At 48.4% G+C, this 22138-nt stretch overlaps 1 protein-coding gene across 1 annotated transcript; it reads right to left on the bottom strand.

The window, feature by feature from the left end:
- Positions 1–6513: 6513 nt before the first annotated feature.
- Positions 6514–14008, bottom strand: KRT2 (keratin 2; the record flags this gene model as incomplete). The annotated part of the gene is made up of 9 exons (XM_081126263.1): positions 6514–7399; positions 7497–7531; positions 8666–8886; positions 9698–9823; positions 10130–10294; positions 10942–11037; positions 11867–11927; positions 12283–12497; positions 13439–14008. The coding sequence occupies 9 exons, from the start codon at positions 14006–14008 to the stop codon at positions 6960–6962; spliced, it is 1929 nt and encodes a 642-aa protein (XP_080982389.1). The 3' UTR covers positions 6514–6959.
- Positions 14009–22138: the final 8130 nt, after the last annotated feature.

Genomic DNA, 22138 nt, shown 5'->3' with positions numbered 1-22138 from the left:
GAAAACGCGGGGCCCACACTGACTAGCGGTCCCACCTCGGACCCTTAATCTTCGTCTTCCACCTGAGACTGCGTGTGGCCGCAGTCACTGTGCACAGCTGTGTACACACGTGCCCTGGCGGGGCGGGGCCGCTCTCTCAGTGGGTCTCCCCTTCCAGACCAAGCAGAGAAGCTGCGATGTCCCCCCTCCTGTAATCTTGTGCCCTCCCTGCCCAGCCAGGCCTCAGTGTGAGCACCTCCGTCCCATCACTGGGAGGAGATCCAGTGAGAGGAGGAAAACAGGGGGGTGCGGTGGAAATGGTTTGCGACGCAAGGTCACAGCCTTGATTTTTTATTCCAGCTTCACCACTTCCTAGTTTTGTAGCTGTTGACTTTTTGGACTCAGTTTTGTTGTCTGTCAAATAGGGCGATAATGACACCTGTCCTTGCTGCTTAACCAGGGTGTTATATAAGCCATTCGAGGGAATGAAAATAAATGTTCGTTTTTACCATTGGTATTTTGCAGAGATAAATGTTTCAGCACGCGTCTTTTTCTGGCAGCAATCTCATTTAATCCTCACAACAGCTCTACGATTATTCTCATTTTTTGGAAGTGAAAACTGAGGTTCAGAAGATTAAGTGGTTTGCCCAAAGGATGCAATTCATTTAGTAGTAGAGGTAGGATTTGAATCAAGGCTGACTGATCCTAGAATTTAATACATAAATATTGAATTGAATCAGATATTGAATCCATAAATACTGAGTAGACGTGGATTGGGAGCCCTGCCGGGGTGGTGAGCCTTGGGCATGTTTAGGGGGAAACTGGGAGCAGGAGCAGAAGGTGGTCCTTATAGAGACACTGGGGGAGCCCCACTTGATGTGAGGGCTGGGAAGGAGGGGGTCTGAGATGCGTCGCAGGAGACAAGAAGGGTAAAAGTGAGACAAAGGTGGGAAGACAGGCCAAGTCAAGGCTGAAGGGAGTAACTATGACAAAAGTGGCAGGAGGAGGGACTGTGGGTTCCTAAGCAAGGCAGAATATGACTGTGCAACACTCTTTATTTTTTCCCTTTTCCTTCATAGGTTTTCATTTCAGGAGAAAATATTTGTGACCTTTAGGCAGGTAAAGATATCTTAGATAGGACACCAGAAGCCCAAAATATTTTGAAGTGTTGATAAACTGGAATTCATCAACATTAAAACCTTTCGCTCTTTGCAAGATGAGGAAAATGAAAGGATGAGCTGAGCACTGGGAAAAATATTTCCAATATTTGAGAAAGGACTGGCATCCAGAATACATAAAAGACTCCAGCAATTCACCAAGTCAAGACACCCAATAAAAATCTGTACAAGATTTCAACAGACCTTCCCCAAAAGATGCACAAATGTCCAATAAGCACAAGATGTTGAACGTCACTAATCATCAGAAAAAATGTTATCGAAACCACAATGAGATAACATACACATCCATTAGAATGTCGAAGACTGGCAATACCTGTTGGAGAGGAGGTGGGGCAGCTGGAACTCCCCTGCATTGCTGGGGAAATGTGAAACCATGCACTCCTCTGTCCAGGAGTGGGTATTCTGGGTAAGTGTATATTGAACTTTATAACAAAATGCCAAATTGTTTTCCAAAGTGTCTGTAAAAGTTTGCATTTCCAACAGCAATGCCTGAGAGTTCCAGTTGTTCCACGTCCTCTCTAACACTTGGTATTGTTTGTTTTAGACATTCTAATAGATTGTAGTGGTATCTCATTGTGGCTTCAATTTGCATTTCCCTAGTGACTAATGCTGTTGAGCATTTTTTCATGCGTCTATTTGCCATCTCTCTCTCCTCTGAAAAAGTGTCTGTTCAAATCTTTAGCCCATTTTTATTCATTTGCTTGTTTTCTTACTGGTGAGTTTTGAGAATTCTTTATATATTCTAGATACAAGTCCATTCTAGATACAAGTCCTTTATCAGATATGTGTTTTGCAAATATTTTCTCCCAGGCTGTGCTTTTTTAAAAATTTTCTTTACAGTATCTTTCACAGAGGAGAAGTTTTTAATCTTGATAAAGTTTAGTTTTTAATCTTTTTTTCTTATGGCTCATGTGCCTAACCCAAGGTCACAAAGCATTTCTGTTATTGTTTCTTCTAGAATGTAGTCTGTTTCACCAATATATGTATCTATCCTTTAACCACCACCATACTATATTTTTCTTTTTTTAATTCTCACCTGAGGACATGCTTAGAGGGAGGAAGGGAGGGGGAGAGAGAGAGAGACAGACAGACAGACAGACAGACATCAATGTCGGATGATTGTTGCCTTCCATAAGTGCCCTAGCTGGGGATCAAATCCACAACCCAGGCATGTGCCCTGACTGGGAATCAAACTAGCAACCTTTCGGTGAACAGGACGGTGCTCAACCAACTGAGCCAGGCCAGCTGGGCCAACACCATACTATCTTGATTACTATAATAAGTCTTGAAATCAAGTAGTCTTGTGCGGAACCGGAGACGGTCACCTTAGGGAAAGACCAAGAGGCACTCGGAGGCTCGGGGTTCAGGAGGTTTATTCTACGCCAGCGGGCCCAGGGAGTCCAAGTGCAAAGCCTGAGCCCCGAACACAACCGGGCAAGGAGTTATCTACCGCACACGCTCCCGCCTACGCTGAGGTAGGAGGCGGGCTAACCTATCTAGTTTGGTGCACACAGGAAAGTGGCGGGGTGCAGGAAGGGGAAGTGCGGGGTGGGGGGGACCACTGTAGGCCATTTTAGTCTGAGTCCTCCAATATTTTTTTCAAAATTATTTTGGGCTTGGCAGCGTGGCTCAGCAGTTGAGCATCAACCTAGGATCCGGGGGATCGCTGTTCAATTCCCGGTCAGGGCACATGCCTGGGTTGGGGGCTGGATCCCCAGTCAGGGGCATGCAGGAGGCAGCTGATCAATGACTCTCTCACCATTGATGTTTCTCTCTCTCTCTCTCCCTCTCCCTTCCTCACTCTGAAATCAATAAAGACATATTTTTTAAAAAATTATTTTGGTTAGTCCAGGTACTTTGCATTTCTGTGTACATTTTGAATAACTTATCAACTTCTGCAAAAAAAAAAAAAAAAAATCTTGCTGTGATTTTTATTGAGATTTCATCAAACATATAGATTAATTTGGGAAGAACTGACATCTTAACAATATGATTCTTCCAACCCATGAACATGGTGTATCTCTCCATCAACTTAGGTGTATGTTGTTGTTTTTAATTTCTTTCATTACTTTTTTTTTTAGTTTTTAACACATAGATAATACACAAATTTTTTACTTATATATCTAAGAATGTTATGCTTTCTTGGTGCCATTGTAAATGACACTGCTTTATTAATTTTAATTTCCAACTGTTTATTACTAGTTTGTAGCCTTAACCTTGCTAAGCACACAAGTTAGTTCTACTAGATTTTGTGTAGAATCTTTGGGATCTTTACATGGACAATCACATCATATATGAATCAAGTCAGTTTTATTTCCTCCTCCCAACCTATATGTTTTTATTTCTTTGTCTTGAATTATTGCATACTTAGGAATTCTAGTATGATACTAAATAGGAGTAGTAACAGCAGGTGTCCTTGCCTGTTCCCAATCTTAAGGGAAAAGCACTAAGGCTGTTGGAACCAAAAATGTGAATTTTAAATGAGGTTCCCAGGTGATTTTAATGCACCACTTCTACTCCCAGAGTAGCTCTTGTATTAATAGTTATCTGCAAATTTCTCATCCATCCCCTAACTGGAGTGTAAACTCCCTATGGGATGCAGCATCTTAGGAGTGTTGGTACCCTCAAAATAGCCAAAGGCAGTGCCTTGCCCACAGTCGCTGTCCAACAGACAAACACTGAACTAGAATGAAATGGGATGAGGGCCTCCTCTCTACTTGCTAGACAGGATGCTGCCCAATTCACAAATCGTTTAATAAAGCTAATTAGATCTTCAAATTTAAAAATATTATAATTAAATACATCAAATGAAATGAAATAGGATGAAAACAACACAGAGCTTCAGGGGCTCACACCCATCCTCACACTGTGTCTCTAAGCCTCTCTCCTGACTCTGCGTCCCAAATCCCCGACTTGTCGGGGAGGTTCATCGAATGAGCCTACCCAGCAGCACAGACAAGGGTTTTTTCATCAGAGCCTGGGGGGAAACACAGAGACAACCTCATTCCATCTTCTTTAACTGATGCAGAAATCAGCCTTGGGAGAAGAAATGATTAGTGTACTGTCCCACAATCATTCCCCCCAAGATGAAGATCAGCGTTTAAGTCCCCCAACTCCCAGTGCAAGGCCTTCCCCACTTCACAGCAAGCCTGTGCTCTCTATTCAACAGGGCTTCCTGGAGGAGGTGAGCTGTCCAAGAACTCTCATTTAAGGTGACAGGGAAGAAAGAGTTTAGTGATGGGGTGGAAAGAGGCTGATTTTAATTCATACTAGACTCCCAGTCAGAGAAAGGGAGGGAACCACAGGAGGGATATATTCTGCAACATCATCAGAATATAAATATTTAGCCCAGTTACCTATGGAAATAGAGCTCATAAAACCTTATGCTTGCATCCATCTATTTTTTGAAACCCGGAACCTTACAAGTTAATTACCAGATTTGGGAGAAGATGGGCAGAGGCCCGGAGGGAGGGGCATGACCCAGATTCCGGACTAGCCTCCTGTGAGTCTTAGAAGGGAAAGGAGAATCTCTTCCTTGAACTGGCTCCTCACTCCTTACCAGCTTACAGCCAGATTTCTTTCCAGCCTCAGGCCTGTATCTCCACATTAACCTACATAGCTAATTTTGCTCGGAGTTCGACATGAAAGTAACGTGTCTGAGAAGATCTGAAAACAAGGGTTGTGCTCCAGCTGGGGTAGGAGTGAGGAGCTGTGAGCCATAGGAAACTCACACTACTGAGAGTCTCAGGAATTCAAGTAGTTAGGAATAAAATCTTCCCCCTTACCTGCCTCAGCTTCTTTGCCCTCAGAAAGTTATCAAAGGGCTCACCATCCCTGAAGCCTCCAACAGTGCATGAGTCAGGGGTGGAGGCCTGGTTCTATGCCACCTGGCATCTTACCTGTTTTCTGACCTAAATCTGAGGTTCAAATTCTCTCACTGCTAAAACTCCCTTCCAGCCCTAAGTGTCTGGGATGCTAGTCCCTGTTTAAGGCCATGTTCGTGTTTACATGATACATATAACCTAAAACAGCCCGGCCTCTAGCATTTCTTCCCAGTCTATGCCCTTGTGTCCCCAGACCTCTCCCACCTGACCAAGGGCCCTTCTCTGAGCACCAGATCACCCTAGAATAGTCAGCTTCATGTATTGTCACCTTGCCACCTGCAGCCTTCAGAGCTTTTTCTGCCCGGCACCCTCACAGCTGGGGCCGGCTGGTCTGGGGACAGGTGAAGCCACTTATTGCCTATTGATGCCTCCCACTGCATTTCTCAAAAACATCTCTACAACCTCTAGGAACAGGAAGAGGCTCTCAGACTCAACAAAGGCCTCACCGAGGTTTTGAAGCTGGAGTAGAATTAGAGAAAAGAATCCCTCAGTATTTTTTTCTGAGCTGTTTTAAGCCACATCTGTTGCATCTGACCCAACCTAAGCTACCAGCTCCCATTTGTGCAACTCTGGTCAGTCTAATATCAACTCCAAGGGCCCATCCCACCTGCCCAGCCATTCCTAAGCTCCCCAGAAGGTCCCGGTCAGGTGATAAGGCCTTTGAGGGGAGAGGGCTGAGATCATCTTCACACTTACAGGAGAGGCCACCCTGCTTGGGATATCCAGGGACAGAGGCTCCCAGAGGGCTCTGGATGAGCAGAGAAAAGAAGGGCCCATTATCTGCTGAATGTATTGAGAGACTTCTTTGATGGGGGGGGGGGGGGGGTGTCTGTGAAAACAGCAGTGTCTTATTTTGGAATTCACTTTATAGTCCCAGAGACTTCCCCAGATAGTCTCCTTAGCCTTGTTGAGAGCCTCCTACTAGATATGGGACTGGAGGACACAGAGAGCCCAGGACCTTGGTCAGGCCGAGGCAACTCTGCTTGGAGCCTCAGAGCTGCAGTCAGCCTTAATGGGAGCTGGGTGCTCAGCTGCTTTTCCCCAAGGAGGAGGGGCCTCAGATCAGAGCTTTTGTCAGAAAGGGTAGGAGTTTGGGGGCAGCCTATGGGAAATGCTCAAGAAGAGTGGCTGTTTCTGGAAAAGAGAATTTTTCACAAATCCCCCTGTCGATTTCCTGGCAATATGACAGTCCCCATGTCTGACTAACACCTTTTTGAGAACATCACACTCACCCCCTGACCCCAGGGCTAGCCCTTCTTCATCACCGTTTGTTAAAGACTTCCAGAAGGAAGAATCCCTGGGCTTTTCCCAGCCATGCTGCCTCAGGCAACACGGCCCTCCTCCAGGAAGCCTCGCTCTTACCATTCCCAAATCTCTCCATTTTCTGGTGTCTGAAGTCAGACAGCAGTGAGTAATAGCTCCTGGCTACCCACTCTGCCAAGGCTTGACAAGAAACACACATCACATGCTGTGAATTGCAAATGAAGTTTATTGTGCAGACACCAAGACCACAGCACGTTAGATGCAAAGCCAGCAAGGCAGGCTATATACACAGACACAGGTTTCCCTGGGGGCACTGCCAGAGGAAAGGCGCAGGCTTTGAAGTGGGGTGCTCAACAGAATACTTATTGGGGTGGGAGGAGGACCCCCTAGTGGGCAATGCAAAGAGGGCCCGGGAATGGGGCCAGGGCTGAAAGCACACACCTAGGCAATGCAGATTCTTCCCCAGGGGACAGAGGGTGTCACTGGCTTCAACTAATTTGTTTGGAGAGGAGATATTTCAAAAATTCTATGTGGGCATCCCTTTCCCCCAAAATGCTATCAGAGGCGGATGACAAGGTTTGCTTTGCTGTCATTAGATGTACAGAGACAAGCTTCTACATTCTGGAGTGGGAGAATCAAGAGGAGGGCTCCATGTTTATCTAAAAGAGAAGCTCACGTTGGAAGAGTAACCTTCACCAGAGCCAAACTTCTCAGAGCCGGAACCTCCCCCTCCCTTTTTAGAGCCACCTCCAGAGCCATATCCCCCTCCAGAGCCTCCTCTAGAGCCACCTCCAGAGCCATATCCCCCTCCAGAGCCTCCTCTAGAGCCTCCTCCAGAGCCATATCCTCCTCCAGAGCCTCCTCTGGAGCCTCCTCCAGAACCATATCCTCCTCCAGAGCCTCCTCTGGAGCCGCCGCCAGAGCCGTAGCCCCCTCCGCCGCCACTTCTAGAGCCGGACCCTCGGCCTCCAGAGCCGTAACCGCCGCTTCCAGAGCTGAAGCCGCCTCCGGAACCAGATCCTCTACCTCCAGAACCATGGCCTCCATAGCCGGCCTTGGATGCCACATTTGAGGAAACAGTGCTGCTTGTCACAGCTGCAGAGAGAGATGGTGTTACCGCAGAAAGTTCTGGCTGCCTCAGCCTGCCTCAGCCGACACACCACCCATAGGAGAGGATCACCCTTCAACTTACACACAGTCACGTTGCTGCTGAGGTCTCCAGACATCCTGTAGGAGAGAGAGAGAAAAGAATCAGGGCAGAGCACTCAGGTCTGCACACATGTTGTTTCCCAAGTGCCACCTGCAAATGCGCAGGGAACCTCTGACATCAGCCCCCAGAGCCCTAAAGAGCCCCCCCTCTTCTGTGCTGCAACCAGCACAGAAGAGATGCAACCAGATCAGAGATGCAACCAGCCGCCCGTTTCCACACTGCCTGGCATCACAACCCATCTGAGTTTTCTGCTCTGATAAAAATGATCAAAAGGCAAATTTGCTTTTGACTTTGCACCCCATTTTTGTATTTAAATCCATCTTAGGGAGTCCAATATTCAAAATCCAAGTCACATCAGAAATTTTGAAATGAGGCCTCACTGTGTGAATGTTCATTTCAGAATGAACTGCAGCTCTGTACAGCCTCCCTGTCCCACCCTCTTGCCCCACCCTCCTCTGCTTCACCTGAAATCTTTCCCACTGCTTCTGCAAGCTGGGGAGAGGAGGCCTGGCCGCACAGACAGGCTCAGAACAGCCCGAGCCAAGCAGCTCCCTCTCTGTCATACTGGCTTGCTGGGGGCCCAGGGCAGCTTTCCCCTTCTAGTTGCTTATGACCAGATTAAATCACTAGGGGGGCTAATAACACAGACCAACTTTTTCAAACACATTGGAGAGGAAGGTTTCCTTTTGGGGAGGTTAACAAATGGTTGTGTTTACCCCTCCAGAAACCTGCAAAGAATTAGGTCTGGCTCCTGCTCTGAGTGAGCATGCCCCAGCCATTCTGCCCTTTCAATCCACCGTCTCCCCATTCCAGGCCACAATGCACCCCACAGACCCAGAAAGCAAGGTTTCAAACTGTCTAGGACGAACCTGTTTTCAAAACATTTTGTTTTCTCTTTCAGAAAAGGCCACAATTAACTTATTGCTTAGCTTCGTTTAACTTACTCTGCCTTCTTAGTCATTGAACGTTGATAAATCTACCACTGTAAAATAATGCTTTATGTCCTGAATCTCTGCTTGGACATAAGCAGAGCTCTCAGCTGTCAGAAAGCCCTGCTTCATCCTGCTTTCCCTGCCTTTGCCTCCAGCCCTGGCTCTAAGAGGAGGGGGGGAGTGAACTAGGGTCCTTTCTGCCCTCCCAGAGCCCCTCACCTGCACTCCTCGCCCTCCAGCAGCTTCCTGTAGGTGGCAATTTCCACGTCCAGAGCCAGTTTGGTGTTCATGAGTTCCTGGTAGTCACGCAGCAACCGGGCCAGGTCCTCTCTGGCCTGCTGCAGGGCCTCCTCCAGGTCAGTGAGCTTGTTCTTGGCGTCTTTGATGGCGTGCTCTCCCCTCTGCTCAGCATCTGCAATGGAGTCTTGCACATTCTTACACTAGAAGGGAAAGAGAAAAGGTTTCTTTAGAGAATGGAGTCTGCCTGGCAGAAAGGGAACAGAGGCATTTAGGGTGTGAGAAGCCAGAAACACTGGCGCTGGAAGTGTTGGCCTACCTCGGAGTTAATGCAAGCTGCAAACAACTGTGCTAAGACTTGCTGCTGTCTCTGGGGCACTGTCTTCCCAAGTGACCTTCGACTGGACCCTTATGAATTCCCCATAAAGACCTTTGATCCTCACGGCACAGGGCCAGAATTGTTATCCCGTTTTATACTTGCAAATGGAAACATCTGATGTAGCCTGCTTCACCAATTCTGCTGTTTATGGAAGAGATTCTGTGTCCCACATGACCTCTTCCAAAGCTAATGTCCAACCCTGTGCCAGCTCCCTGCAACACCCACTGCCCCTCCACCACGCAGCGGCTGCGCTCAGGGCTGTGCCGCAGTGGGAAGCTGTGGCTGCAATCCACGCAAGTCCAAAGACCTCTTGCTTTATTTGTAATTATTCCCTTTCACTAGCGTAAGCAATCAAAAAGTGGACACGATTTTTCTCTGCACTACTCCTTGCTTTAGAATGCCTCTTAAGCCACTGTAAAAATTGTTATAAGCCTTAAATTATGTTAAACCCCAAGGCATTTGGGATGGGCATAAGCTAGATTAGAGCATCTCAGTTTCTCTCTCTCTCTCTCCCTCCCTCTCTCTCTCATACACACACACACATGCACACACACACACACCTATACACAGCCCCCACCCCACTCCAGCCCTGCTCAACCAGTGCAGTTGCACCAGTCCCCAGGGCCACGCCCCACCTGCTTCTTCACGTGGTCGATCTCCCCTTTTAGTCTCTGGATCATGCGGTTCAGCTCGTTGATCTCCATCTTGATCTCTTTCATGCTGTCTCCGTGTTTCCCAGCAGTGACCTGGAGCTCCTCATACTGTATGGAAGAAAAAGACGGTTGCAACTGGGAGGAAACTTGGCTTGAGTCAGGGAAAGTCTGATACTGTCCAGGGAGGGTCAACCGAGCCAGGTGTCATGGCTGCATTGGTGGGAGGCGGGGAACCATCTACACCCCCAGAAGGACTCAGTGACAATCTCGATTGAGGGCATGTGAGGTACTGTGGACACTTTTTCTGGGGAACGATGCCTAACTTCTATTAGATAAAAATGCCAACAATTCTTATTGTACAGTTTCAGGCTGGTTAGGAAAAGCTCTGGCTCTCCCCAAGCTCCTAGTACTTGCCTTGCTCTGGTACAGGGCCTCGGCCTCAGCCTTGCTCTTGTAGGCAATCTCCTCATACTGGCTCTGGACCTCAGCAATGATGCTCTGCAGGTCCAGGTTGCGGTTGTTGTCCATGGACAGAACGACATTGGTGTCGGTGATGGTCTGGTGTGTCTGGTTCAGCTCCTGCAACATACAGGAAGTCTGGCCATGGCTCCCTGCCCAGTGGGGCAGCACCCCTTCCCTGATGTTTGGGAAATACACAGAGTCTCAGACTCAGCACTGCATGGGATTTAAAGTGCCATAGCCACCATTCCTGGGCCCCTGCCAAGGTTGTCTTGAGAATTGTGGGAGAGGGGTCTGTACTTCTGAGCTCCTAGTTAACGGCCTTCACCATTTATGCAGCTCTGATTAGTGCCCCCAGAAAGAAGCTGGTGGATGGGAAATGCCTTAAATTTTACTTTCTGCTTCAGGAATCATATATGTTTACTCGGGCAAGGAGCAGGGAGGCGTGTTACATTTAACCTCTGAAGTATACTAGACATAGGAATGGGAACAGGACAGGTCTTTTCCTAAAGGGAGCTGGATATCAGGGAATGGAGTAAGGGGAAGTGGCCCTAGTCTTTCTTGAGCCTTACTTCCTGTGACATCAGAGAAAGTTTCTTTTCTCCAAGACCTACACCATAGAAACCCCTTAGCAGCCTGGAATGATGGCAAGTTGAAGTCAGCCAGTCCATAAACCCCACCTATATCTCCTTTTCACCAATTGGGAAGGACTTTCCTTTGGTGGGAAGGGTGGGAAGCAAGGTTCTATCCAGGAGCAGCCTCCTTACCGCATCAAAGAGGACTTTCAAGAACTCAAGCTCCTGGTTCAGCACGTCTACCTTGGCCTGCAGCTCCACCTTGGCCATGTAGGTATTGTCCACATCCTATAAGAAAGGTAAGGGGCCTCTGGTGAAACTCATGCCCCCAACTCATTCACCAACCTTGCAGCTCTCTGGGTATGGGCCCCACCCTCTCTCTGCTCTCCACTCCGCCCAGTCCCTGTTAGCTGCTCTCCAATATCCCAGTCACCTCCAGATGAGCGATGTTCTCATGGGACCTCGTAGGGCATGGAGTCTACTATGCCCCTCTCCTGGGGGCTCCATGCCCATGTTCACTATCACACCCCCTGAGACCATCAGAGCTTTGATGAGACCAAGCTTTGTCGACTATTCTCCTCTTGCTTGATACACTGTGGAACATAATGGCCTCTGTGGTTTTTAACAGTCCTCAACTCTCCCATCCTGTCTGTCCATCCCAGCCTCTCCTGAATTTCTCTGGATTTCATACCAAAGTCTCTGTAGGAACCAGGCCTCTGTAAAAACCCACATTTTTGCGTTCTAGCTCAAACCTCTGTCAGCACCACCGACAGCCTCTTTCAGCAGGCATTCTAAGGGAGGTCCCATTCTTTCCTCAGCTCTCTAGAAGAATTAAGTGCTCTCTGTGTTTGCATCTTTCATGATCCAATATAGGTCCTAAGAAAGTTACTGATGCAAAAGGCTCTAGCAAATGGCACAACATCTTTGAAATTGTGTCCAGAAGCTTGAACTACAGAAACGCTTTTATTTCCAAGAGAACCAGTGATGGACACACCTCCCCCCCTTCCCTGGCCACTGCTCTCTTCACTCAGAGCTGTTCCCCAGCCTGTCCGTTCAGACACAGCAGGCTTCTGAGGCACCCCCATTCCCACCCCAGCCATGACATTCTCTTGCTCACCTTTTTAAGTGTCACAAAATCATTCTCAGCAGCTGTGCGCTTGTTGATTTCATCCTCATACCTGTTGGGACCCAAAGGACATAACTGTTAGATTAGTTCTATTGTCTATGCCTTTTTCTAGTGGATTCACCAAAAATACTCTGTTTTCTTGGAATATTAAGTACTCTTTTAATTGTCTATACTGAAACTATGATATCTTAAATGAGGATGCTTTCCTGTAAGTTGACTCTCAAACCTGTAAAAAAAGATGATTTCGAAAGCCCTAAATGTCTTCCTCACAAGAAACTGGCAAAGATCTCGCTGCCTCTCCCCTTTGTCACCACAAGTGCAACCTGGAGATGAGTGGCTTGCCAGGGGGATAATCAGGTGGCTCAGATCAATATTTATCTCCACTCAGTCTTTACTCTGCCACCTACCTCTTCTTATAATCCTCAACGAGATCCTGCATGTTGTTCAGCTCTGAATCTTGTGATGTCCTTTCCGCAGAGAGCGAATCCACATATTTCTTCAGTTGGCCAATGTACGCCTGAAAGATGGGGTCCAGGTTGGTGGAACGGGTGCTGACATTAATTTGCTGCAGCAGCTCCCATTTGGTCTGCAACACCTGGTTCTGCTGCTCCAGGAACCGCACCTGTCATGACCAGAAGGAAAAGACATGAGCTCTGGGTTGCTCTGCTCCGGGACCTGGACAAGTCTACACCGCTTCACCCTCCCGAGCTGGAGGCCATAACCTGCCAGACAGCACTTATGAGCTCCCTGCCTCCACACTGGGAAAGTTCTACAGACTCTTAATACTACACCCAGAATTCTCCATGCACAGAACTCTCTTTTCCTACTTCACCATCCACTGGTCTGTCTGCAGACTACAGGCCATTTCCCTTCCAACCTAGTTGAATTCCCAGCAAAGGTCCCATAAATTCTGGGGAAAACCAAAAGCAGGCATCCACTGGCACCGCTCCTAAGGGCGATGAGTGTGAGAGCACAGGAAGGCAGGGCTCCTCTGTCTAGTTTTTAAGAGCCTTGTAAATTCCTTAGACAGGTTCAACTGCCTTGAAATAGAAGAAAACCTTATAACACCTCAAAGTGACACCAATAAAGATTTTATGGGTCTCAAAACTGAGAATGTTTTTCTTCAAGGCAGGAATTCCATTTATCCCCAAGCAGATATTTCAGATTCAGCTTCCCAGAATTTAATAGAGTAATAACTCCTAGGAAAGGAAAGACGGTCTCAGAAGAAGAGACCAATCCCGTCCAGAACCTGCTGTCACATAGCCTGAACCCATCAGTCCATTAGTTATCTATATCACCTTTTCTGTGATTTTCAGAATTTTCCATAAATATTCATTTAGGCAAAAACAAAGCCAGAAACACAAATAACTCTTAAATGCAGACTGCTATGGAAGATGTAGCCCACGAAGGAGCATCTTTCCCATTGGGACAATGCTAATAGCCCAGGCTTGTAAGGCTACACTGATGGCTCCTGAAAGAAACAAATCTCTGATTTGCTTTTCAGTTAGCACTGGAAGCCCGGGCATCCCAAGCAGCGGGTGGTCCCAGCTTCTCATGACTCACCTTGTCGATAAAGGTAGCAAATTTGTTGTTGAGAGTTTTGATCTGCTCCCGCTCCTGAGACTTCACATTCTGGATCTCAGGGTCAACTTTCACATTGAGAGGCTGCAGGAGGCTCTGGTTGATGGAGACTTCATGGATGCCTCCACCAGGGTATCCTCCAGGCCCAAAGCCACCAGGCCCCCCAAAACCTCCAAAGCCACCGCCACCTCCCATGCGGCCTCCACCAAAGCCGCCTCCTCCAAAACCGCCGCCTCCGAAGCCGCTGCCACCTCCGAAGCCACCTCCGAAGCCACCTCCTCTGCCACCAAATCCACCACCGGAGCCAAAGCCTCCACCTCCTCTGGCCACACTAATGGAGATGCTCTTGGTCCCTCCAAGGCCAACAAGGCTCCGGCTGCCAAAGCCGCCTCCACCGAAGCCCCCTCCGCCACCGCCATGGCGGCTCAAGCAGGAGAAGCTGGTGCCTGACCTCCGGCTCCCACCAGAGATCACAGCTGAGCCACTGCTGAAGCCCCGGAATCCTCCTCCACCTCCTGATCTTCGAGATTTGCACGTGATCTGACAACTCATGATGCCTTTGCCCAGCAAGGAAAGTTGAAGGTCCCTGAGAAGAGTTAAGGCTGGAGACACAACTCTGCTATAGGGAGACTGTCAGGGTCCCCTTTTATTCTGCTAACTAGGTGCTGGGTGTGCATGGGTGTGGGCCCACTTATGCATGGGTTTGGTCTGCCTGGAAGCTATTCCTGGTGTGTGATTATCAAGCTAATAGCCATTAAAAATCTACAATCAGCCCCATCCCAGAACTTGCTTTGATTGCAAACTTCTCCTGTTTATCTAGGCATCTGTCATGCAATTTGATTTTTGTAAAATCATCAGAAGAAGAGATCAGAATGTGGGTTTCTCAATCTGAAAGGGACCTCGTGCAGAATGCTGCTCCCTGCCCTGGACCAACCCAAGGGAGGCCAGCTACCATTCGGGCCTGTGCAGGCTCGCCACCCCCGTTCAGCTGGTCAGGGAGGTAACAGGTTTAGAGACTATGGGAGCCCCCTCAATACCAGGGTTAGAGTTCTCCTTGCTTTTCCCTCTGCCCCAGCAAGTGCCTTTGCATGTGATGTGGGGAAATAAGCATCCTCTCACAGAAAGAAGTTAGCCTAGGATACAACAAAAGAGTTGTCGTTCTTCAAACTACCTTAACTCTTTCCTCCCTGTGTCACAGCAAGAATGCATGATAACCAGGCATTGTTGAGAGAATTTTCTTTCCTATAACCAGATTTTTTAACCATCAACTCTGTCATTTTTCTACATGAAAACCAGGAGCTGAGGGTCTTAAGGAAAGTTCCTCTTCTGGGCCTGTCTCACTCGGGGCACCCAATGAAAGGTTGCAATCAAAGGCTTTCCACAACTCCAAGATCCAAGCGTACCTTGATTTAGTCAGTCAATAGTCACATTTTTCCCAGTGATTCTGCTGAGCCATTAAGAAGTCAGGCTCCTCCATGATACCCAGGGTTGGAGGAATATCAGGAGGCCCATCAACTGACCAAGCGCACAGAGAATCCACACCTAAGCTCAAGCCTCAAGCCCAGTCCTTCTTTTGTCTGTGTGGCCAAACACAAGTGAGAGGCACTATGGAGAACCAGAATTAAATTTAAAGTCAGAAATTATGTTTGAGTTTCAGTTTTGCCTTTTACTGTCTCTGTGACATTGAATTAAACTCAGTCCTGTATTCTTGGCTATAAAGTGGGAAGTTCATCTGAAGTGCTTTGGAGACCATGATGCACAATACAAATGTTGGGTATCATTATTTCGGGTGCAGCAAAGAGATCTTCTTTTCTTTTCACGTGCTGTGACCGTGAACTCCACATGGTCACCTAAGTTACAGATCCTGGATTTCACAGATCCCAGGACAGAGTTAGCACACAATCATATCAAAACACAAGCTTTGAGTTTAAGTCCCAGTTTCATTATATTTTGGTTAAATGACCTTGAATAATCCACAATCCTCTTTGAGCTTCAGTTCCTCATCTATGAAAAGCGAATAAGAAGAAGAGCATGGCTGTTGTAAAAACGGAACAAGATAATAAATGCATGTGCCAAGCACAGTTCCTAGTTAACAAAAGAAGCTCAGTGTGATTTACCTTCTCGCACTACCTCCCCCAGGTCTCCAATCCTATGTCTTAACTACCTGGTGAGGCGGCAATGAAGGTAAAGAACAGGGAGCCAGTTATCCGAGAGGTTTGATTTGCAATAAGAGAATGCTGAAGGAAGCAAATCCGTGTATCTCCTTTAGTTATTTCCTCAACTGGGCTTATATAACCCTAAGTATGCAAATAAATTATAAAGCTAAAAGCTTTGGAGAAAGCCTCAATCCAAAGTCAAATGTGTCATTATCTATGGATATCTGAACTACGCCCTAATTGTCCATTACTCCATCTTGACTGTGCCAAGGCCACGTCAGTTTGCGGGGAGGGGGGCGGGTTTAACATTTATTGAGCATCTACTGTACGCCAGGCTTGTGCAGGGCACACACTCTGCATGTTTTTGTGCTCTGTAATTCTGCCTTCACAGCAGGTCTCCCTTTTCAGGGTCTCCACTGGGCTCCTCCCTTTTCTAGACCCATTCACTGGTTTTTGAAAGTCAAGTTGAAGAGGGAGAGTCTCTTCTCTGGAAAGGTGGTGGGTGGAAGAATGCAATGTAAGTGTTATATAACATTTTATTTTTTTATTTTTTTTAACTTCACCTTTTACATAATGTCAATGTGCTTGTCTAGATAATAAGTTCTGTCTTCTTTAAGGGAGTGAAATGGGAGTTAAGACACTTGGTCCGGCTGTGATTTTGCAGCTGACTTCCACTATGGTCCTCAATTTCTTCATCTAGAAAATGGGAATATTTGTACTGAATCCCCACTGTCTCGCAAGGATATTGACCTGATGATGTAACGGGTTTTCACTTTGCTGTTTCTGAGAGCAGAACAAGGATCTTGTAGGACAAAATCCTTTTAACAAGCTGGCAGCAAGCCCAGGCTCCCGAATACTTTTCCTCATAGGTTTTCAAAAGCATGTCCCTTGGCCCTGGCTGGGTAGCTCCCTTGGCCAGAAGAACAGAAAAGTAAGCTCCCAGAGTTAAGCAGAGCGGGGATGAAGTGTTTCACCGGTAGGAAATAAATGTGGATGCTAACACAAGATTCTCCAGGTAGGAATTAGTTTCCCCCACCCATCTGCTCCCTTAGCACGGTGTGTACCTCCTTATGGCCTCATCACAGTCTCTTGTGTTACAATGAGCCATGCCCCTGGATTTCTGCCCATCAGAGCCAAGGTCATATTTATCTCAACCCTAAACCTCCATTCCCTCAGCACAGAGCAGTCACTCAGGGAATAAGTCTCCAGTCCAAAAATCATTTCTAGGGGTTGGGGTTTGGACTTGCAGCTTTTCTCTGATGCGAATGTGATGCGAGCAATGCTTGAGCCTTCACAGTGTGCCATGTACCTGTTCCCTAAGCTTTCACCTGGACGTTGTCTCAGCTTTCTGTCCCACCTCCCCCCACACCAAACCAGGGCTTCCCTCCACAGGCCCGAAAGGCTAGTCTCTCAAGCTACCTGTTCACACAACCACAGAATGGAAACCAAGTGTTTCCATTTCAAATACAAAACAAAACAAAGAACAAACCCTTCTCCTCCGGCTCCTGCTGCTGAGTTCAGGCTGCTCAAAGGGCCAACACCCATAACATCCAGTAACACCAAGAAAACAGTTCAGAAAGCAGAGCGGATGGCCAGCAGCAGGCTGTCCACAGGCTGGCCTGCAGCAGAAACCCCTGAGGCAGCTGCACCGGCCCTGCAGCCCGCGCTGCCTGCCAAGCCCGGCGCAGTCCATCAGAACTGCTCCAGCGGCTCCGAGGGAAGGTGGGACAGGAGACTTCCAGGCTCCCAACAGGAGTGGCTTGCTCAATATCTCCTCCAGGCCATTTCTTTGTAAATGATATGTTAAAACTGCTCACTCATCTACAGTCCCAGCCACTGACCCAGTTCTCCATCATAGCCCTGGGCCCCTCTTCCTTTCTTACCCAACACCTCCCTTTTAATTGTTTTTTCAATCATCCCCTTTTCTGACCACCAACCCATAGCTACTGATTTTACTGTGCCCTGGGCAAACTAATTCTGACTGAGAAGCCAGGCTTGTGGGCAGCCAGACCCACCAACAGTATGAAGCACCCAGTGCCCCACTGTGCAGAAGCCCATTTTGGAACTCAGAAACTGCCAGGCTCATCAGGAAGGCAGGAGGTACCACTGCTCAGAAACAAGGCAGACCCCAGAAACAGAGGAGGAATGAGGGTGGGGACACAGCCCAGCACACAACAGGGGGTCCTTTCATGTTGGCTAAAGTAATGAAGCAACCAAGCAACCAACAAAGGAAGCCTACAGCATCATGCCTGGCACATAGTAAGTACTCAACAAACATCACTTTCCTCTGCGGTGACCAAAAAGTCACATGTAGTTCCAATTTTCTAATGGGGTCCCAGCACCTCTGAGCCAGGCAACAGGAAGTTACACAACCTAGCTCGGCTCTGCAAGGGATCAGTCCACAGCTGAATGAATTCAGTTCTCATCATGGCTACGACAGGCCCCAGAGGGTGTGCCTTGTTTGCTAAATGCTGTCCAGCTACTGAAACACTCTGACATGTGTGCATGTGTGTTCTCACCCACATGTCTGCATTCACACAGAGAGAGCCACAAAGGGGTCTACCCATGAAAGGTTCTTGCCATTCCCAGCCTCAACCCTTGTTCCAGGCACCGATATTCTTACTTTTGCCCGTTACCATATATATAGCCACCCCAACACGGAAAGACAAGACAGCTATAGAATATTCCATCCAGTCCTGGTGATTTCAGAAAAATGTGGTCATCATAGTCACAGTTCAGAGATCCCTCCAGGTTTTCCCAGATTTAATGCTGCTTTCTTCTCACCCTGCCTCTCACTCTTGGGGAGCCTTCCTGTTAGTTCTATTCTGGGCTGCTGCGTTCACAGCTGTCACTCACAGCCAGTGCCTCCATCTGGACACCTGCCATTTCTTCAGCAGTGTCCCCATGCCACGTGCCCACTGGGAGTCTCATCAGCTGCTTTCAGTCCACACTTTTCTTCCCACCCTCAGCCCCCACCTCCCCCTGCCCCATCACTTACAGCTGCCTCCCCCCCCCCCCCATGTGACCTCCTTATTGCTCTCCAGGCTTCCTGTTGGGTTGGCTGAGGATAATGGTAGGAAGAAGCAGGTGGAGAAATATTCCCCCCAACAAAAAATAATGAGAGAGAGAGAAGAGCATGGAAACAAGTGGAGTTTTTAAAGACCAAATAGTTTCTTACTTCAAGAGACCTAAGTTTCTCAGTCTAGCAACAAAGCTCCTCAAGATGCCTTCAGATCTGTGGGTACCAAAAATGCCTGTTTTGGAAGGAATGGCCAAAGGGCTTCATTCTGGATGACTGCTTCCTACAGGAATTTTTATCCACCTACCTCCAAAGAAGAAGAAGAAAAAGGAGAGGGAGGAGGGGGGGGGAGAGGAAGGGGAAAGAGGAAGAGGGAGAAGGGAACAGGAGGGGAAGGGGAAGGAAGGGGAGGAGAGGGGAAGGAAGAGGAGGGGGGAGAAGAGGAGGAGGGAAGAAAGGGGAGGGGGAGGGGAAGGAGGAGGTGAAGGAGGGGAGGGGAGGGGAGGAGAAGGAGGGGGAGGGGAAAGGGAAGGAGGAGAGGAAGGAGGGGGAGGGGAAGAAGGAGAAGAAAGGGGAGGGGAAGGGGAAGGAGGAGAGGGAGGCGGAGGAGGAGGGAGAAGAGGAGTGGAAGGAAAAAACTGTTCAGAACTCTCTGGACAGCTTCTTTTGACATCAAAAATCATGAGTCTTCCAAACACTTCTTTAAAAGCCTTTTAAATTCTTAAAAAAAAAGCCACTGAAATCATTGCTAACTAAGCAGTGAATGTTTAATAGAGTCTTTCATTTGGGATGTGTCAAATTTATGACAATTATACTTTTACGAGCCGTAGGCACACTTCATAGGCCATCAGGTGTTCAAAGCAGCGCATTGGTCTCTACTGGGCAGCACATTTTTTCCTGAGAGCAGTTGTGTGATAGGCTGGGAAGAGTGTGTTTAGTTGTAAAGGCTGAGCCCCTCTGCCAGACACCAACTGTGTCACCTCGGCGCGTCACCGCCCTTGCGGGCCTCCCTTTCCTCGCCTGTGGGCCAAGGGGGTGGACGCCGAGAGCAGGAGGAGCGACATTGGTGAGGCTCAGGGAACCTGCATTCTCCAGGCAGCCCTGTGACCAACTGACTGTAGAACCTTCCTGAGCCTTGGCTTTCCTCATGTGCAAAATGGAGGCGATGGACTCAGATCAAACCCAGACCCAGCTTTCCCTTATTTTCTCACTGAAGGGCAGAGGGAGAAATGGCAGCCGCCAGTCAGAGGGCCCGGGTCTGTCGGGTCTCCTTCTTTCCCTTCTCTCTCCCTGGCATCGGAGTTCACCGGCAGGCCTGGGAGCAGGCAGAGAACTTCACCTCTTCTTCTCGGGCTCCACATTAGTCCCTAAGAAAAATTCTGACAAAAGTTTGTCTGCCTGAGTTTTGGGGTCTCCGGGATGTCAAAGCCCCAGGCTCCCTCTCCTCCCTCGGACAGGAGCACTTTGGCCGTGTCTGGCATCTGCCTGAACCCCTGGCTCGCTCGGTGCTGGTGCTTCAGAGCTGCGTCTCCCACACAGAGCACATCCAAGGGTGGGAGTGTTGCGGAGCCTCTCAATGGAGATCCTGGGGTGGAGGGAGAGGGAGGTGGAGTCTGTGTGAACCCCACCTTCCCTACCAGCCCCCTAAATCAGCATTTTAGCTGGCCCCTACCCAGTAGAGTATATATGCTTAGGGCTTCCTGTGCCCCCACACTTCAGGCCTGACCCCACGCAGCCACACCATCTGGTCAGGGCCTGTCCTCTGCACACCCATAACTGCATCCACGGGGCTGGCTCACATGCGCACTCGAAGTCCCCAGAGGGTGAGGATGGTGCCTGCACTTCTCTCTGTAGGTTTTACTCCACGGCATTCACTATCAAGCAAGAATAATCTAGTGACATAGAAACCCACACCTGAAACCTGTATGATCACATTAACCAATGTCACCCCAATAAACTTAATTTAAAAAAAAGAAAGAAAGAAAGAAGGAAAGACTGGGGTGATAATGAGAGAATTTTATGAGGGGAATGTGTGGTGGAGTTGTGAAGGCAGGTCCATGACACCGGTTAGTGGCTGACATTTTCCGTTGCCCTGTTCTGTGTAGACACAAATGCAGCACAAGTCCTGTCCTCCACAGCCAGCAGAAAGGAGTGTCAGGTTTACCAAGCAGGTCACCCTCGGGGCCCCCTCCCACTTGGGCAGTAGACACAGCACCTGGAGTTACTGACCCTCAGAAGGGACAGTTCACTTGTTTGGACTCCTTGGCAGGAACTCCCAGTTGTGCCCTGGCTGGTGTGGCTCAGTTGGATGTCGTCCTATGCACCACAAGGTGGCTGGTTTGATTCTCTGTCAGGGCACGTGCCCAGGTTGCAGCTCAAACCCCAGTAGAGGGCATGTGGGAGGCAGCAGATCTATGTTCCACTCTCACATCAATGTTTCTCTCCATCTTCCTTCCTCTCTCTCAAAATCAATAAAAATATATTTTTAAATATCTCCCATTTACACAACACTGTCCTTCACTAGGTGTTTGTTTTTACAGCCTCTCTCTCATTTTTAACCTGCTGACAATCCCACAAGGTGAGAATTATTACAGATGGGGAAAAGGAGGCATCAAAGGGAGGCACTGTCCTGAATGACACAGGGCTTGTGCCTAGGACACCTTGGTTTTGTTGGTCACAGGGATACCCAGGGTCTTTCCAGATACCAGAGGCCCAATGATTTGGAACCGCCGCCTACCAGCTCCTCTCCACACATCCTCCCTTTTTCATCTTTCCAAGCCTCTCCTGCTAGGAATCCACCTTTTCTAGGTCAATCACATGGGGTGCCTGCTCCCCCTTAACTCTGTACTCCTCACTCTAGCACACCCATGCCTTTCTTTACCCTTATTTCATTGATTTATTATTCCACTTTCTTAAGTGGCCAAGCCATGTTGGTGGGTGTTGGCTCACACACACCCCAGGTGGCTTTCTAAACAGGAGTCCATGGAGAGTGCAAGGACAGTTGCTGGCTGGGCCCTGGAGAGTTCTTGCAAAGTGGGTGAGTACCCAAGAGTGTGCCATTTCTCTGAGGAGAGGGAGGAAAGCTCTTCCAGATTCTCTCTGGGGCCCATGACCCAAATAGGTTTCCACAGCACTGTCCCGAGTTGATCTCACTTCCTGGTGCTTCTTGCCACCTGGCCCAGGTCCTGACTACCTAAACGGCTTGTCACATTGCCACAAATGTGCTGACTGTCTTTCTGGCCACTGCTTTTGGCCACACATGGAAGCCACAGGAAGGGGCCTTTACAGTATTAGGATGCCCTGGGTTTCTGCTCACGCCCAAGAGGGTGGAGAGGGTGGGCAGAGAGGTTGCTGTGGGTGTGGGCCCAAGAGGGCTGGGAGGAGAAAAAATATGATAGATTATCTGATTGAGTGTAGAAAGAGGGGTGGTCCCCTCCCTCTCCCATGTCCCAGGATATCTGTATGTGACAAACTAGAAAGGATGGGATGAATCTTGGCACCTTTCCT

Source organism: Miniopterus schreibersii, assembly GCF_964146895.1.
Source record: "Miniopterus schreibersii genome assembly, chromosome: 2".
NCBI classification, from domain to species: domain Eukaryota; kingdom Metazoa; phylum Chordata; class Mammalia; order Chiroptera; family Miniopteridae; genus Miniopterus; species Miniopterus schreibersii.
Note: the sequence above shows the minus strand (reverse complement) of the source record. Positions and strands in the feature narration are given on the sequence as shown.